The following is a 19501-nucleotide window of genomic DNA, read 5'->3' as shown; positions in this document are numbered from 1 at the left end:
TAGTGCATCATGGAACCCCTTCTGGATTGAATATGATTGGTCGTGGGTTCGTATAACAACACGACAATGACTCCAAGCACACTTCAAAGCTGTGCAGAGACTGTTAACCAAGAAAAAGGAATCTGGAGTACTGGAACTGATGGACTGGCCAAGTCAAAGTTTGGATTTGAATCCTATTGAACAAATTTGGAATGTAAGACATTCAAAGATTGATCACACAAAAGTTTCATCTGTGGGAACAGCTAGAAACTATTTGGAACTCAATAACAAAAGAGACTGTTGAAACGTAAATAAAAACAACGTCAGCAAGAAGGCAAGTTGTTATCAAGGCCAAAGGAGGCCATACAAAATATAGTTAAAGTTTTTTTGGTTATGTGTGAAAAGGGCCTATTAAGTTGTTTCAGTCTGTTGTTTGCCAAATAAATAACAATAAAAATGTGTTGTTTTTAACATTTTTTTTTTTTTTTTAAGATTTCTTTAAAAAAAAAATGAATTTGTTTTCTCGTCTTTATGGCAGGTATTCTATGTATATATAATCTTAAACTTTAATGCTTCTAACATGAATATGTTTTAGAACATTCACTCTGTTTCAAACATGCTCATTTTGACATCGCTCATTTTCCATAACTTCTGCTCTGGAGTAGGGGTAGTGGTGGGGGTGGTATCTTTCCGCGTTCCCTTCACATAGAGCAACAACAATTGTGGTTTAGCTCCAGTTACCGTATCAAATTACATTTCATTGATAAACAGTGTGTAGTTGTTGCACATGAAATATCTTTGTATCTGTAGCGGTCTGTATTTTGGTGTTGCATTGAGTGGGGCCAAAGATGTGCCTGACACCGGCGGACGGATACAACTGAGCCAAAGCACGCAGGCGTCGCTGGATTGAGGTTTCCGGGCAACTCCACTGCAACAGCAGGATACAGTCTGCACAGATTTCCCGAAACATTTATTTTAGCAGAGTCCAGCATCGTTTATTTGGCGTATTAGCGTATCTGTTGGCTAATTAAGTTGAATACAACGCCTTAACTAAAGCATTTTCTCATCTTCGCGGAGCTTACAAAGTCAACGAGACAATGGTGAGTATAAGCAAGCTAACGTGTGTAGCATTGCTAGCTAGGGTTAGCTAGGTAGCATCGATTACTGTGCAATGGGAGAATTTACAGCCACCAAGTAAACGTTATTGCATCCACTCACAAGCATTAAAGCATATAATTCGCTAGCCATCCAAGAAGCCGACTTACAACGAGCTAAAATTAGCTTACTAATATTAAAATCTGCAGAAAATCCTGCGGCGGACTCGCATATGGTGTTATTTTGCAATCATTTTGTCGTAAAATTTGAATCTATCAGTGTTTCAACTGCTCAGCATTCACGCCTCATTATGAAATAGGACAGATCTAGCTCCTGCTCTAATGTAGTATTAGTCATTTGGCTGATTTGCTGAGCGTATGTAAATAGAGTGATTTAAACCTCCGTGCCTGGATAAAGGTTTCCAGCATTTTTTTTTTTTTTTGTCGTTAGCTTTTGAGTCGAGAGTGGGCGTGGTGGTGTTGGTGGTGTTGAAGGGGGTGCTGTGTAAAAATAGACCGTCCAGTGTGAATGTGAAACCCATCTCGTTAATCTTACAAGAAAGACATCAGAACTCCGGCTAACTGTCTTTGCTAACTACCATTTTGTGAAGCCACACGAGCCCGCTGCAGCAGCACCTCTTGTTGGCACATCAGCAGGGTGGTTTTTGAATGTACTTTGACATGCGCAACAAGCGAATAAAAAAAATTTTTTAAAAAAGAAGAAGCTTGTAATCGCGGCCGATTGCGATTACATAAGAACACAGCTCACAGGTAATAGTCTGCTGCTCACCTCCAGCAACAATTGTTTGTTATATTGTGTGCAGTTCAACAAGGAGTTGCAGCATGTATTTGCACTGTTTGTCTCGCAGTAGCACCATGACACCATCTCCTGCGTTACGTATTGCGCCATAGCGTTGAACCGCATTCTGCTTCTGCTGAATGATCCTCTTTGCCACCCCTCCTTTCGTGCCTCCCTTCCCCCCACCCCCCCGCATTGAACCAAACCATGCTTGGTGCAGTAGGACCCGCAGTGCACCCTCCAAAATGGGAGCTAACTATTTTAAAAAGCCCTATTATGGCACGACAAATGAATCCCTGCCTCTGTGCCTCGTCCTTTATCTTTCGCTGGTGTTCCTCTCTGCATTGCAAAAGAACAGACACATGGTCTGTTATTGTCTTTGCCAAGTGAGGAAACTTGGAACGCGCTACAATAGCCCCCATTCAGTCGCATGCTGCTCAAACATCATTTGTAAATTCAATTTGAGTCTCTGATCCAAACGCAACCCTGCAGCCACTGTAGTTTTCTGTTCGTCAAGAAGAGGATACATGGCATGATCTCTGCTTTGCTGATGAGATGGAAGCTAGCAATGCTGTTTTGCTGCACTTATTACAGCAGCTGTATAAATCCTCCAACACTCACAGCACTGTGCTCTGCTCTGATCCAGACACTGCTTGCTTCAGCACCACTGAATTGGTTGGCAGTGGACAGTGGATACCCTGCAGTCTGTCTTCTTCTTCCCCCCCCCCCCCCTTCTCCAAACCAACATGGTGACTCATTGAAATTGACTCGAAGAACACATGGCATTACCACCACCTCCAGCTACAGAAATGTTAGCTTTAATCTCTTTGGTTTTGAAAAAAGGCAAAGGACTGTTAGAAACTCATCTGTACTCTATCTGTTGGTGCAAGAGCACGTGGATTTAATGAATACAAGATTTTTGTTTACTTAGCTCTAGAGCTACATGAGTTTAATTTCTACCTTTTGTTAAATTTGAATAAATGAGTCATCAGGCTGTATGACAATAGAGCATTATCATCTTATCCTTGCCATTGAACTAATATCATTGCAGAATTGTTGTAGACTTGAAGAGTTTATTGCATGCAGCACTTGCTTCCCAGTTATCTGACAATCTTACAAGGACTGCAAAAAGACACAAAGCAGCGAGCACTGTCCAGCAACAGTTGTCACAGGGGTTAGTCTGCGATTTTAGAACTGAGCCGAACATCTTTTCAGTAAAAAAGATGCAAAGAGGTGGTTAGTTGCGGTGATATTCAGTGTGCTACATTGGCGACCCTGTTCGTGTCTCACTAATTATAGCAGGCGTGTGTATTTCGGGCTGTGGAGTATTTATACCCGTCCCTCATCACACTTTCTCAGCCTGAAGTAGGCATGTTGACTGACTTAGACAGGCCTGGTAAGACCTCACGTGGAGAGCAGAATGACGTGTCAGAAGAAGTTGAGAAAATAAATGGGTGTATGAATGTAAATTCAGGTTTTTGTTAGTTTTTACCAGTAAAAATGGCAAAAAACCTACCTAAGGCCATTAGGTATAGATAACGTTGCCACACAGATGTAATAATAAGTACTTTTCTTTGTACAGAAACTTGTACTGATAAACTAAATAAATATGTAGCTCCACCCTGTGCAAGCGAGAGTATCCTCATCTATGACCTTCCTCCACATTTAACAGAATTTTAGAGCCAGCAATTAATTTGTACCAACCTAACAGTGGGCAGTAAGGTCAACTAGCATTAAAGTCATTTATTTATGCTTTGCATCACTTAACATAGTCTTTGGCTAGATCAAATGTAGATGATCTCTGGGTCCAGCTGCCAGATAACATCATGGTGTGTTTTGAATTAGTTTGTCAAGAGTGGATTTGCATCGGCAGATCTGGTTAGTCTGTGTACAAAGGGGAGCCTGTTGCAGGTGCTCCTCCTTAGGCCTGTTTTCTTGTCACATCCACCTAAAATTAATCTTGGACAGATGTCTTGCTGGTCATTGCTTTTCAACAAGTGTAGAGGAAACAGTTATATCAATTTCCTTGCAGTTTGTCTGATTTTATTGTTTATAGCATGATCTTTGTTAATTATTGGACTTTATTATGTTCCATATCCACTTAGACTTGCATCACCTTCACCCTGTTTACATCAACAACGACAGTAAATCATTTGTTGTTGCCCTCTGTGGAATTTATACACATGTATATTATTTTATGTTTGCCCGATCATACTGTTAAGTAAACTTTCCTAGAGAACTAAGTCTTTCTTGATTGCATTCTACAATTTAACAGTTATTATTTCTCACTGGCAGGGCTTCAACCGATAATTTTTATTATGGGCTGTTGGTGTTTTATCAGTGTCTTGTTCTTTTGTCAACAGGCTGATCAGCTGACCGAGGAGCAGATTGCTGGTGAGTGCATACCTTAACCATGTTTGGTGTGTTTAGCTTTAGCAGCACCTTATTTCACCACCAAACTTAAAAAAAACAAGGTGACATGGATTATATGAACCACAGGTCTTTGGGATTCTATGCTGTTGGTTCAGGTTTGGTCCTGATTATGGACATATTCTACTATAAGTAGTTCATTCCATTCACGTGGCTTCCTGAGTTGTAAATCAGACCCTTGTTGTGTGTTTAAAATGGAAATCTGCAAAGTTTTAAATGCACATGTAAATCACACATGTATTTTATAGATTATTCAACAGTTTACATACATGCCTTTATGCAGGACATGCTTTTGACTGGGTCATCAGTCACTGTCCTACCTCTTTTGTTCCCTCTTTGCATTGAACTCGTCATGGACAAAAAAAATGTTAATGCTCATGATGTGTCCATGTTTTCTTCCTCAGACTACATAAAGACTTAAAGTGAATTATTTTTTATTGAAGCACATGCTTCCAGTAAATAACAGCGCTATTTCTGTAAATATGCAGAGTTCAAGGAGGCATTCTCGCTGTTTGACAAGGATGGTGATGGTACAATTACTACCAAGGAGCTTGGGACTGTGATGCGCTCTCTGGGACAGAACCCTACTGAGGCTGAGCTACAGGACATGATCAATGAGGTGGATGCTGATGGTGAGGATTGATGTTCATGTTAGATGTTCCTGTTGTCGGTAGCATTGTCAGTGCAAGTGTATTTTTTTGGAGTTTGCGCTGCACAGGCTGTACTTAAAGCCACATTTGTCTTGGTAATAAAAATGTAATGCCAGGGGTGCCGTTATAGCTCACCTGGTTGAGCTGGCGTCCCATGTACAGGGCTACAGTCCCGATGTGGAGGTCATGAATTCGAATCCCACTCATGGCCCTTTCCCACACGTCCTCTCCCCCCGTTCTTCTCCCCTACTTTCCTGCCTCTCTCTCACTGCACTGTCGAATAAAGGCACAAAGGCCAAAAACAAAATGTAATGCCATGTTACATCATCCTGGATCGACACTCTGTTTTCCTGTTACTTGATGACCAAAGTAACACAATTTCACTAACTTTTTTCTGTTTGTTTGACTGTGTAGGTAACGGTACAATTGACTTCCCTGAGTTCCTGACCATGATGGCCAGGAAGATGAAAGATACGGACAGTGAGGAGGAGATCAGAGAAGCCTTCAGAGTCTTTGACAAGGTACAGTAGGACTGAGTACACTGAAAACATTGACTAATATCACTCAGCAAAACTAGAAACTCTGTATTAGCCACAGATCACATTGTATATTCAATGTATCTTTGTGACAAAATATTCAAACCCTTTATTGTAATAAGCTCCAGGATGTTTAGAGAGATATTTTTCTGAACAAGTTTGTGCATGATATTGAGCTGTCACACAATTTCATTTTTTTTAATACAAATGTGGAGCATTTAGCACAGTACAGTTGAAGCTAGGGAAGTCCTGAAAAATCAGGTTTGAGACTCCACAGGTAAATAGAACTGCAAACTCGTGTTTCTGGTCCTGTAATAGCCAGTTCATCAAGTAATACTGACCTAGCTGGAAATTTATCGTAAAGACATGGTGGTATTCGAATTATAGCTCTTGTGTAAAACAAACACAGTAACGGTAGTTGTTGTTCTGCCATCTGTAGGATGGTAACGGCTACATCAGTGCAGCCGAGCTACGGCACGTCATGACCAACTTAGGTGAGAAGCTCACGGATGAGGAGGTGGACGAGATGATCCGTGAAGCTGACATTGATGGTGATGGTCAGGTCAACTACGAGGGTGAGATACTGTTTGTTTATAAGCTTTGAGCCAACCAAACAGAGCTCTTAAGTTTGCTGAATTAAAAAAACAAAAAAAAAAGTGCTGCATTTGTTCAATTGTTTGACTTGTTTTGACTGTCCGCCTGTATTATGTTCATCTGATAGCAGGACTGTCAGAAACAATGTCTGTCCATTGTTGTATCTGTCAGTTAAGTGTTGTTTTCTGTTCTTTTGTTACAGAGTTTGTCCAGATGATGACTGCCAAGTGAAGAGAAGACTGAAATTTCTCTCAGCGTTGCTTGTCCTCCTAAAATCACTGTCTTTAAGAACCAAAAAAAAAGGAACAATTAATCAAATGATCAACTTCCCCCAAAAAATTATTACTTACCTGTAGAATTTTGCAATTTGTGCTTCAGTACATCCAACTACTTCTAAGGTATCTGTTTAGCAAACACCAACAGAATAATCCCTAGAGAAGTTAATGGACCAAGCTTTAAGAGGGCCGAAGCCCCCGTACTTCAGACCAAGATTCTGCTGAGTCACCCAGCTCCTGATTAATTTAGAGGAAAGAGCAACTCTGAAAAGGCAGAGGGATAGGAAATCTTGCTACAGTTCGTATAGAGAAGTTGGCTATTTAATTCTTTCTTGATAGTCTTCAACAACGAAAATTGACTCTCTTGCACCAGTGGTGATTCTCCAAATAACTGAATTGAGTACTCTTCTTGCATGCACCCTTTCTGTGGCCGTCTCTTGTGACAACAAGGAGGCTCTGGTCCTATCAGAGGTAGTGGTCAGATTGTGTACACACTGGAGGTATATACATAAATATATAGCTATATATCTGTAAAATTTGTGTCACTATTGATTATTGCAAGAGCAAATAGTTGCGATGTAGGGTGTTCATTGGTGCTCGGCTGGAGATGAGCATTCTTTATACCTTGAAGAGTTCGGACAAGAATGAGAGACTGAAAAGTGCTGGAGGTTTTTCTCCCCTGTGGGATGTTATTTTGTCTTGTTTGGAGTCGTGGGCTTTACATTGCCCGCAGCACTGATTGGAGACAGGAGTGTGTTGAATTGCTTCAGGATGATTATTGTGAAAAACACACTTGAGGACTGCAGTTAATACATTTGTTCTGCAAACAGATATCCTGATGATACAATATTGATGTAACGCTTTATAAATGTGTTCTCAAATATTAATGTATTGATGACAAACTTTGGTCACAAAATATATCCATATATATTAGTGTATCGTAAAGTTTGCATTTGCCTATTGTTGTAGTAAATGACCTGTGACATGTTTTCTCTTTGGTTTTGAAATGTGCCATAATACTCTAAAAACGCCTCAACCTTCTTGCAAGACTTGTAGTTCATTAGAATATAATAAATCTACTTAATATAATATAAAAATACATGCAGTTGAACATATTTGCACTTTGGTATAAACCATATGGATGTTTAAAAAAAAAAAAAAGTTTTGTTCTAAAAGAAGAAAAAGAAACCAAATGTCACTGTTGCTGCTGCTATAACAAATCATAGGTTTCACTCATTTCTCGTCCTTGTTGGTGTCTGATCTTCAATTTGTAGTCCGGTGATCAAACTTCAGTCTGCTTGCTGTTTTACTGAACAGAATACATATACTGTATATTCACAAATACTTTCTTGTGGTGGGGGTGATGTGTTCCATTTGGACTATTAGAGTGGGACTTTCAGATGGGGATGAAGTGGGTTTGTAGCAGAGACTTCAGCTTTAGATGTGGTTCCAGCATTAGGTTTTTGAACAAGTTGGCTAAATTTAAGAAGCAGGTTAGCTGGGGTATCTTCTGATTTCCTCCAAGTGTGAAACCTAAAATACTGCTCTGTTTGAGGCGTTTTAATTGGTTACTTTTGAGTCAGATGTTTGGGAGTAAATGGTTGATGGACTATTAACTTCTGAAGGTATCTCAAAAATGTAAAGATGTGATATATTTTCCATAAATCAATAAATTGACTGAGCTTTACTTCACGTGCGTTTCCTTGACATGTTCGATTTAACACGAGTCTCTACTTGCACGCTGCCTGTTTCTGTTTGTTTCAAGCCGCACTGAAACAGAAGGTTGACTGCTATCCACTAATTTCTCTCTAATATTGCACCACATTCTTTCCCCTGGTAGTGTCCCTGTGCTAGAAAGGAGCACTAATCTCATCCAGACAGCCTCAGATTGGGTCGGGGCAGGTCACCCTAGCCCTTCACTGGAGAAACTATCCCAGGCACAGGCTATATTTAGTGGCTCATGAGATTGCTACTGGAGCCTGTGGTAATCCAGGTCAGCAGGGGTCACGACCTCTCGCTCACACACTCTAAATGCAAACAAGGAACGCCTCCCGTCTCGTCGACTGGCGAGAGTCAGAGCCAATGGGAAGAGGCTTTAAGTGGGCCAGGTAGCCGCGGTTGGATGTGTATCCTCACGCTAATCGTGCCGTTAAGTAGATAAGGTGAATGAATTAGGAAACAGGAGCACACTCAGCAGGACAAGAAGAGCTGCAGCATCACAGGCAGGTGTGATTATCCCGCTCTTGTTGTGTAACTGCAGAGCTGGAGAGACTCACTGCAGTGAGAATCAACATAATTAATACAGAGGGCAAAGGATATCTTTATCAGCTTTACTTTGAATATAAAACGTATGTTGGGATTGTTTATTAGTTAAAGCTGAATCATTCAGCCATAAGATTTATTTTACAGAAAGACAAAACATCTACTTAGTCTCCAGTAAAAAGCAAGTGTCTTCAAGTATTTAGAGTGTGTGTTACACCCTAATGTGATCGTGTGCTGCTTTAAACATCTTCTACATTTCAGATACTTTTATTCAAATAAAACTTTCCAGATCACAACAGAAAAACCAAAAGTGACTATAAAATATGACTACAGATGAAACTACCCAAAGACATATAAACCTGTTGAAACTGGTTCCATCTCAACTAGCGAACAAACGAGTTAAATGATAATTCCTTAGCAGCCATGATACAGAACAATAACATATATAACATATTAATATATTACATAATACATACAATACATATTAATAACATCATATGCTGGTGTGTGTATCACAGGAGCTGTGATGCATTCACTACAGTTTGCTGCTAATCCTTTTTTGCTCTTACTCAAGAAATTGTACGGGACTTGCAATTTTCAATCTAATATAGTTAGCTCGTGATATTGCTGCTTTTATTTAAATAAAGGAACTGATGTGTTGCAGTGCTGTATTTATAATATTGGTGCTCTTGGAATTCACTGGTAATAGAATGTAGTGCTAATTTAACTTCTGCTGCATAGTTCAAAACATGCTCTTTTACTTTGATTATATGATTTTATATAATATCGTAATCAGAAATATAAAAGTAACTGCAGCTGTGAAATACACGGACAATAGACTAAAACAGTACAATATTTCTCACTGGCATAAAACACTGAGGTACCTACTTATGGTACTTTACAGCTAAAGTGTTTGACATTACATAAGTAAAAGGGTAAGTTAGTAAAGTTCTGGACAACATATAGACTGCAAACTATAAAAAAAGTGCCTCCTCAAGCATAACAAGAATAGGATTTTACTGGAACGTGAACACTAGGTGGTGGTGTTTCATCAAAATTTACCTCAATTTGCAACTTCTAATTTGGGTCAAGAGCGGCACACTCTGTACAGTTTGGCCCAGACAGCAAGGGGATAAGACTGTGAAGCTGAAACCAGATGAATTAACAAACTGTTAATAAAGCTTCCTATTAAAAATTAAACACAGCTTCTCTTCTTCCGTCAATCGTTAAAAGCCAGATATTAACCTGTAATCAGTTTAAAGGAAATAAAGGTGTGTGTGCATGAACTGCAAGTCCTTCATATGTTTGCTCGGCTGCACCACACCCACTGTTGAATAATTGTGTACACTTTGCAATGTAACCTAATCACTCCTGTGCTTGAGAAACACTGAGTTCTCCTTTCTATTTTCATTATGCCTGAGGGGTTGAGGAGGGGGGAGAGAGTTGTGGAGAGTTATGTAAACTGCTCTGCATGTGCACAGCAGACTCCTGAATAATGCAGCTATTTTGGGAATATGTGTTGTTTTAAATATATGTTTTGCTGCACAATATAATCCCATTTGAAGAATTTCCCACTTTGTCCTCGTCTCACATCTGCTGTTTTGCTTCGTGACACCCCGTCTCACTTTGCATGTGACCGAACGCATTTGCTTTGCCCTGTAAAATTTGTTGTCCTGCTTCTTGTCTCCTGAAAATCACAGGACATCCACCAACAATCAGTGCTGTGGCTGTGAAAACTGGGATTTGGAAGGCGTGTTCTGATTTGCACCAGTTTCTGAACAGATGTTAAAAGAAATGAGAACGTTAGCAGGCCAGCAGTTGTGGGAATGTTCTGCAGAAGCAAACATGCAGTCTTTAAGGTATCTATATGCCTTGTTGGTGCCATAAATGACCCCGACTCCACATGTCAATCATCAACCAAATATGTCACTTTTTTTTATTTTTTTTAACTGAACTGTTGAAACAATTTCCTCTGCCACATTAGTTCCCCGTTCCTGTCTTCTTACTATAAATCTTACCACAAGTATTTTGTGCTCTACCAAGGACTGTTTAATGTCAATACTTTGAATGCAGTGATTAAGATAAGTTTTGGGGGGGAAAAGAAGCAATGCATAAGTTTGTGCAGCAGGATTCTGGTTTTCCGTCATGTTAGTCACCTCATGACTCCAGTTCAGAAACCACGACTGGAACCTTTTGCCAAGACCACCATATACAGTACATCAATCTATCTCAGGAAATTGAATAAACTGCTAAAAACTCATCACTGTGTATTAGAGTTACATATTGTTTTGTTTTTCACTATTTCTTCATGACTTAAATTAGCTAACTCTACATCACCGCTTCCTTTAGAATGTGCAGATCTGCTGCTGTGAGGCCGACGCTATCGCTGCCTAAAGACTGTCACTGAGAGAATGAGAAAGAGTTTCTTCCCTCAGGCCATCTGTTAGCTCAACTCTGAGCCTTAAACTAGACTGTAATGCACTACACACTGGCACCTTTAAATATTTTGCACCTTGTACAGCGCATGTTGCATGTTCTATTTGCTTTATTTGATTAGATTAGATTAGATTTTATTTATCTATATATATATATATATATGTCTTGAACACTTTAGGTATCTTAGTTTACTTTATTTTTGTTATTTTTTTATATTTTATTTTATTGTATTTTTTTGCAATTGGATGCAGGTACTAAGCACATTTCACTACGCATTGTACTATGTATAATTGTGTATGTGACGAATAAAAAGTTTGTCTCATCTTATCTATCTTTATCTTATCTTAGATCTGTAAAGTCCCTGCCTTGATCTTCACCCACCTCTCTGCACCGCACTGCAGCTGGAGCACACCAGCTCACCTACAGCTCTGTAAAACTTACCCTACACTACGCAGTGTTAAATTGTAATATTGAAGAAATTCAACCAGTTGCTTGAACCAGAAGTCTAAAGAAACAATAATAATACTAAAAGAACGACCCTGAAAGTTGACAGGTTTGGTTCCTTAAATTTGGTACTTATGAAACCTCAGAAGACCGAAACAATGTTTTCAAGTGTGCTAAACACTTTGGTTTTAAGGTGCAAATACATGAAGGAACAAAACAGCATATGACATGTCAACAAGGTCAAAAGCTGGATTTTCAGTGGAAGCTGTACCCACTAACTCTGCTGATTAACACATTGTGATAAATAACCTCACAACTCATAACTCACTGCAGCTCCTTTCTGGTTGTGCTGTATTCGTTCTATTTTGCTTTGCATTTTTCCAAAGAGGTATTACATTCACCGTGAGAATATAACTGAAGCTTCTTTTTTAGTTGTTTTCGGATATTTTTTGCAGAATTTCCGTCTTTTGTGGACAGTTGATGCAATGAAGAGAGACGGGCGTGACATGCAACATAGATCTCAGGCTGGAAATGCTGCAGTTACATGGTACCCGTTTTATCCACTCAACCACAGGGCCATTTGTGGTAATTTCTCAGGGACAAGCAAAATAGCCACCATTAACTCCATGTATCACCAGATGTCCGAGTAATACATTCACTAGAGACTGAGTCTGATAACTATAATGTGGTCATATCGTGTAATATATTGCGTGAGTTCTGACTCTCTTGCATATCATGATCCGGCGTGCTCTGTTATGATTGTAGGTCACTATCGCAAAGACAAATGCTTACTGGAAGCTTTAATGAACAGTAATCTAATAGACATAATATTCTCCTATCAATTTTCAAGATTAAAATGACTCTGGGTTGACAAAATCAAATGTTGATAAATCACAATATAGGAACGATAGCCAATGTTTATGAAAAGATGATGGTACTTGAAATGTGATTGTGGGTTTAATAATACGTGCTTGAATCAATAAAAGACGTGGGACGCTTCTGGGAAAATCCTCTCTAGGCCTTAACTCTATTAGACTATACTATCAATACATCAATCAGATTGGAGTCTCCCACCAGAAGCCTTTACTAATGACAACCTACAATGGCGCTCTCTTGTTTTCTTGAATATATCGAGCTGTGATGTACAGCTTCAAAAAAAATACTTTAACAGCAGACTATATGTGGAGAAGGTAAAAAACAGATACAGATAAGCGTCTAGATCACTAAGAGGCTTTGTGGGTGCATGGAAAGCCAAAGATATTTTAGAGGAAACAAGACAATGTCAACTCTAGGCCCACTGATTCACTTTTTCTGGAGATTTCAACCATTTCGTATCTCACAGTTGCGGAATTTTCTTTTTTGGTCTGGAGTGACTGAATCAAACCTTTGAGCCAGTATTGACAAGGGCAATAGCAAAAACATTGAACAAAATGATCTCGAGGTAAAGTGAACGTCCAAATAATCGATTCAATAGACCAAGGGAGCTTTTGTGAGCCGCCGTTTCCAAGGATGACGCATAACAAACTGTTTACTGACAATTAGTGCTAAATGTGCAGGATCGATTCTAATTTAAAGACGTGGCTGGTGTTGTTTGGTGCAATTATGTTGCATGAACCCTTTTGGATTTCCGACTACACTGATTAGCTGCAATAATAAAACCTGTCTAATAAAGTGAACGTGTCCCCTGATCTCCTGAAACAGTTATGTCCCGTCATGCAATGATCATGGGACCGCTAGAGGTGCATCCCACAGATGCTCGATTGGAAATGGAATTTGGGATGACTCTTTGTCATGTCTTTCAGGATGTTTCTCAACAGTTTTTATGGGATCATTGGGGGCACTGTCCTGCTGTTGGAAGGCCACTGACCTTGGGGGAATGCCGTAATATCTTCTCCCTCTTTGTACTGTATTCTCTCTATACATTGTTCTGACTCTGAGTCTGCAGTCAACTGCCCCATCAGACTGTCCAGTGTGTACTGTTCTCTTGTTTGTTGTCTGTTTTTGAGTAGTCTAATTTATTGTCTTCACCCCAGCTGGCCCAGGCAGATGGTTTCCTTCCCTGAGCCTGGTTCTGAGAGGTTTCTTCCTGTTAAAATGGAGTCTTTTTTTCTCTTCAGTTTTGCCAAGTGCTTCCCAAAGGAACTCATTAGATTCTTTGAGTTTTTCTTCATAATATTTTATTGTAAGATGTTGACCTTGCTATGTGAAGAGCCTGACATAATGTGTGTCAGTGCTTTTAATGTTGTGGCTCTGAAGTATTTGGAGTGTATTATTTTGTGTTAGTGTCAACAAGATACTGTCACAAAGGTTTTTATCCAAACATGTCGGCTTGAGGTAGCTGAGAGCTGAGACTAGGACAGTGTCCCTGAACAGTTCCTGAACTCGTTTTTGAACATTGCTAACTGTTACTGGTAAGATACAGCCACAGAGAATGGAAAGAGAAGTAAAAAGGTAATGCTTTCAAAACTACGACTATAGAGGGAAACCGCAATCTAAGTATACTTTTCTTGTTTCTGTTTGGAAGAGAAAGGTGTGCTTGATCTTTCACTTCTGTCGAACACGGTGCCCATGTGTTTCTGTGAAAGAGTCCGGGGAAAAACAGTTTGGATTTATCTGGAAATCATCTAAGATATGAAATATTTATGCCTGAGAGCTTATTGTATGGCCTCCGTGTGCTTCAAACAAACCAGTTGACCACACTGACATGCCGGACCTGTCATCGTTATTGCTTCCTGGCCTCATTCCACCCATCTTAATTATTTTCCAAGAATGTAACGTCTTTTGTGTGCCCTTTTTTAGCATGATAAATTTCACTAATGGCTTTACAAGGAAACACTTTTGGGAAGTCTCCACTCAGTTGCACTCATGATGACAGTAGCCTGTACGTATGAAAAGTGATGGAATCAGTAACATGGCTAATAAGGTTCTCACACCTCTATGATTTTTTAATACGTTTTAATGTATTTACGTTAAATTTCATTCAGTGTGTGCACTAAAGAGAGAAAAACCTCAAAGTTTGCTCCTCATTGTGTACTTTGTTGACTCAGTTTGGCGTCATTTATTTCACTCAGTGCCAGCTGAGGTCTGTTTATACAGAGGCTGCAGAACGTGAAGCTCCTGAAAAAGCAACCTCTGTTGGCAGAATGAACATTTTTAAATTCCATTATGGTTTGGATTACATCAAACAAGGTAAGCTAACACAGGCCTGGCTCATTATTTGTATGTAATAGGTGCCTGTGTATTGTCTACAGGACTGAGAAAGTCCTGTGCGCTTCTGTGTAATTTTCCACTCTACCATATGTACTTAATGCATGCAAAATGTTTTTCAGAATTCTATATATTTGACTCTTGACTTTATCAAACTCTTGAATTTTGATGGAATTCTTATTTAGTGCTTTATTCAAGGCAGGTTTGCTGAAGAGGTCACTGATGTGCCGAACTAGAGATATCAAGTTGTGTACACTGCTTATACCGCTGTGGATGTAGCTATTAAGTGAGCATGACGAATACAAATTTATACTGTGACTTGTCAGTCTTTAGATAAACATGCTGTCGCAGCTATAAATGGCACAGATAAGGTGTGCTCAAATACACTCAAAACAATTTTTTATTTGTCTGTCGTCTCCATCAGCAGCCTCTTCTTCACCATTTCCAGCTCGAGTCCTTATAATCAGCATCAGCTCTGGCTCATTGAACACCATTAACATAATAAATCTTAAGGTCTGTTTTGTTTCCCACTAGTCTTCTGAATGTAAAAACACAAAGGATGAGTTGAAGACTTGGAATGCAAAAAAAAGTCACGCGTTCCGGGATTTCATGACATGCAAGGCTGAAACTATGTGCTGGGCAATAACAAGAATTTGGTGATTTTTAACATTTCCATGATTTTCGACACTTGATACGTATCAGTTTGCGAAAATACGGGAACAAAATAGGAAGTGCTGGACCCCCCCCCCCATTGGCTTGTGATGGTATGTACAGTGTGGGAGTCATTTCTAAATCATGACAGCAAACACACATACGTACATACATGCATACGTCAAATGGGACCCTTTTCTTATTCAGATCTGAACTGTGGTGGCTTTTTGAAATCTCTACAGATTCGGTTTGACCCTTTACTTTTTATATTTGCTTCCCTGCCACCGCTAACATTCTGCTTCCAATAAGGAATGAGAGAGCAGACAAACACAGCCAAGTCCCTGAACTCCTCATATTTCGGAAATCTGGTCAAGGCGGCCAAATATCGCCACCCTTGAGTAAATGATGGCTTTGAAGTATTTACTGATACCACATCTCTTTCTGAGAATGAACCATCTACGTAAGTGAATTCCTTCACCAGAACTCTCAAGTGATATTCATTGGTCATGTTCATACCAGTGGGAAGAGGACTTTACTGTCAGCAAGTGGCTGGAAGCCCACTTTCTGTGATACTGAGTCAAAAGAGGAAGAAGTTATGCTTACCAGATCAAATACAAAGTCTGGTAAGTTAATTTATAATGAGGCCACTTCAACTCCTGTTCAATCAATTCCTGAGTTTACTTTTATATTGGGTCATTACTGTGTCTAGTAAGCAAAGAGAAAAAGAATAATGCTAATCAGATGAACAAACTATTCATCCTTTTGTCATCCCATCCATCATCCAAAACTTCAAATATGTTTCCATCCAACTGTCAAACCATCCAGTCATCAGTCTCGCTATCATTTACAATCTATCATCCAATATTTTGTGTATCTATTTTACTTAAACTGAATTAAACTAATCCCGACAGGCGATGGGGATTCCAACAACTCACCCATTTAAATTGTATTAATGCTTAAAGTTCTGATGATTTAAGGCTGCTTTGAATGGGTGGCATCATAGGACAGACAAACACATTACCGCATACATGACGACACATTATCCTTCATTTCAAACAACACACTCATGGTTTATTTAGCATTTATCAAAAGTACATTTGTTCTATTTGCAGTGTTCACATTTAGTTAACTTTGGTATATCAATATTATGTTAAATTATCTTAAGTTGTACTCATTCTTGTTTTGTTTTACTGATGTTAGGGGGGGTGAATACTTCTGCAGCCAGGGTGATCTGGCTGGGTTTGGTCAAAAGATTAGGAGGCAGAAGTCCTAAATACTCAAACTGCCATGAGGCCGTGCCAAGCAGCCATCTCAACAGGGAGGGATTAATTCATTGAAACATATTGTGTTTTCCATTGCCTTAAGTCAGGTATTTACTGATTTTTTAAATACTATGCTATTTTGATGAGAAGCCTAACTGTGCTGTTTTGTTTCCTTTTTAGTTAGGTCAGATGATTGTGTTTTGTGCTACCTCTATTGTGTGCAGATTGGCTGATCAGTCATGTTTAGTCTGACAGTGCAGATGATCTGTTAAGCTACTTTGACATCATAGCATAGATGGGGTTCTGTTCATTTGACCTCTGTTATTACCCCAGAACTTTAGTGTTTATTTCTGTAGACAGAATATTCTAATTTTCGGAAGATAAAATCCAAATCCACCTGTGACTCCTCATCGTTTCCAGCTTGGTCCCTCGCAGTTCGAGGCAGTGCCATGACGGTGATGATCACCACACTGAGGTTAAAAAACGCAGCTCAGCAAACCTGTGCGCGACATGAGGGGCTCTTCCATTTATATATACAGTCAGTACAAAAGATGTATCACCTCATTAATTAAAAATGGATTCCTATAACCAAACATCAGTAGCTTTTACAGTAAATCGAAGCTTAGCTGTAACTACTGTAACTGCCTCTGTATCATAATACCAGCTTGTGTAAATTTACTAAATGTTATGATCTCGATGTCTCAGGCTGCTGGTTTGGGGAATGTGTGCAAGTACATCAGCATTTGTTTTGAGCTTCTATGTCTGCTGTTTATTTAAAAGTGCCAGCCTGGTTTGTTTTATGGGCAGCGCAGCTGTAAACACCCCGTGTGCCATCCACAGCTTAAGGTGCTTTGTGGTAGTTACAAGTAAATTAGAACTTTGTTTGTCAGGGAGGGATTGAGGGCTGGAGACATGGGGCGAAACTGAGAAGAGGATTAAAGACAAATATGTGCATTTCTTTGTTGAACAATACCACAGTGAGTTGCACAAGCAAACAGCCACCCACTACCGAGCTGTGTAACTGTGCATGAATGGTTTCATTTATGAAACAACAAGAAACTTGATCTCCATTACTCCATCCAGAATTGAACAACGGCACTACGCTGTGATCACCACGTCCTGTCAGTTACAGAAACAGCAACAGGAAGCAGCAGGGAGTAGAATTACTCTGAGTGGAATCTGAGCAATGAAATGTAATTACTATGCAGCAGTTTGTAATCATGGTTGTCATGATCTCATTGGTGGTTTGTTTCTTGTTGTAGGTGTCACGAAAAGAAATCATTAAGGAGCACGATAAAGGCTCCTCAGGAACTTCATCATTATTAGATCCTGTCTGGGGAAATGGCAGTGGGTTCACAGTGTGTGTTTTACATTATTCAACCAACTTATAATCACAGCAATTTCCCGTAGATTGGTTCTATTTAATAATGGTGATTGTATAACAAAAAGGCAATGCAAACCTTCCTATTATTAACCCTCTGAGAGGCCAAGGGTTAATAAACCATTGCCAATATGACACCATTTATCAAAGCAAGAAACTGTAAAATCAGAAAGAATTGTCCAATTTTTAAATTTCAGATGGGTTTCAAACTACTTGTTTTTGACAGTCCATTGGGAAAACTGACCAAATTTAAGCTTAAAATCATTATTTTTCATCAAAATTACTTTATTTTAGATGTCTCATTTAAAAATGTAATAAAGATAAATAATTTGCTACAACAAGATTCTCTAAAAAGACAACACATGCTGTACTTCTTGTTGCAAATGTAGAGCCTTTAGTGACCCAGGTGTGACCAACAGTTATGTGGCAAAATTCAGGGACATATGTTCCCAGGTGAGCCAGGCTGAACTGCAGGCTGTGTTTACAATTTAGGGGAAATGGAAGCAAAATTAGTTAAGGCTGTATTTTTTCCCCCCAGTGTTCGTATGACCTGTGGTTACTTGAAATAATGTTGATTCGATTTTTCCTCTTCAATTTGTATAAATTAAACAATACAAAACTTGCACCTTTAATATTTTCCTTTTATGATATATAGCATTACACGTTTGTTATTCTGCACAATAAACATACTTGAGTTCTCTTTATTTCTAGATGTGCTGTTTCCATAAAGGTGCCAAGACTTAAGCTTGCAGTTCAGAGGGTTATTGCATTAATCCTAAATTATTTTTCCTTGACAGTGTGAATTGAACAATCTGCCCATGCACCACAGTGTTCACTAAAGAAGTCTAATCGAACATCACATTCAGGGTTCACACAGTGAGAAAAATGGGATTCACCTCTTTCTCTCCACGCTGGTATTTCCCCAAAGACTGCACAAACGCAACATGAATGAGGAACAAACCAGTGGGACAAGAGGGACAAAAACCACAGAGAAGAAGCTGCTTTCGTAGCTATCATGTGTCGGTTCTTCCCTTTTCTCAGCCGAGTTGCACCAAAGGCTGCATGAAATGTAAGCAAGCTGAGATTAAGGCTTTTCAAAACACCTTTTTAAACCCAAGGAGAAACACGGCCAAAATAAATACTTAGAATAAGACTAATTGGGTTGCATTTTTTTCTGAACACACATGGGGAACAAGCCAATGTAATAATAACCAAAGAGTGTGTGAGAGGTACAAGTGGGGCCTTGAAAAATAATGATTTCAATCTGCTGGTGTCTGCTTTTTTTTTTTTTTTTTCCAGATAACAGTTCAGTCTGAAAGGAACAAAAAAATAAAAATCTGATTATGGGCTAAGATATAGCCATGTATTCATTATAACTCTTTTAAAATATATATTTCTCTTCATAAATGTATAAAATATGTCGGCACAAGGAAGAAAAAAATGACTATAGATTTTTATATGTGGTTGAAATGCAGAAGAAGTGACTTTAGGTGTAAATGTG

At 39.2% G+C, this 19501-nt stretch overlaps 1 protein-coding gene across 1 annotated transcript; it reads left to right on the top strand.

The window, feature by feature from the left end:
- Positions 1–876: 876 nt before the first annotated feature.
- Positions 877–8049, top strand: calm3a (calmodulin 3a (phosphorylase kinase, delta)). Its single transcript, XM_008299508.1, has 6 exons — positions 877–1079; positions 4236–4266; positions 4791–4934; positions 5367–5473; positions 5928–6063; positions 6285–8049. The coding sequence occupies exons 1-6, from the start codon at positions 1077–1079 to the stop codon at positions 6311–6313; spliced, it is 450 nt and encodes a 149-aa protein (XP_008297730.1). The 5' UTR covers positions 877–1076; the 3' UTR covers positions 6314–8049.
- Positions 8050–19501: the final 11452 nt, after the last annotated feature.

The sequence above is a fragment of the Stegastes partitus genome, unplaced genomic scaffold (assembly GCF_000690725.1).
Source record: "Stegastes partitus isolate 25-593 unplaced genomic scaffold, Stegastes_partitus-1.0.2 Scaffold1427, whole genome shotgun sequence".
NCBI lineage: Eukaryota > Metazoa > Chordata > Actinopteri > Pomacentridae > Stegastes > Stegastes partitus.
Note: the sequence above shows the minus strand (reverse complement) of the source record. Positions and strands in the feature narration are given on the sequence as shown.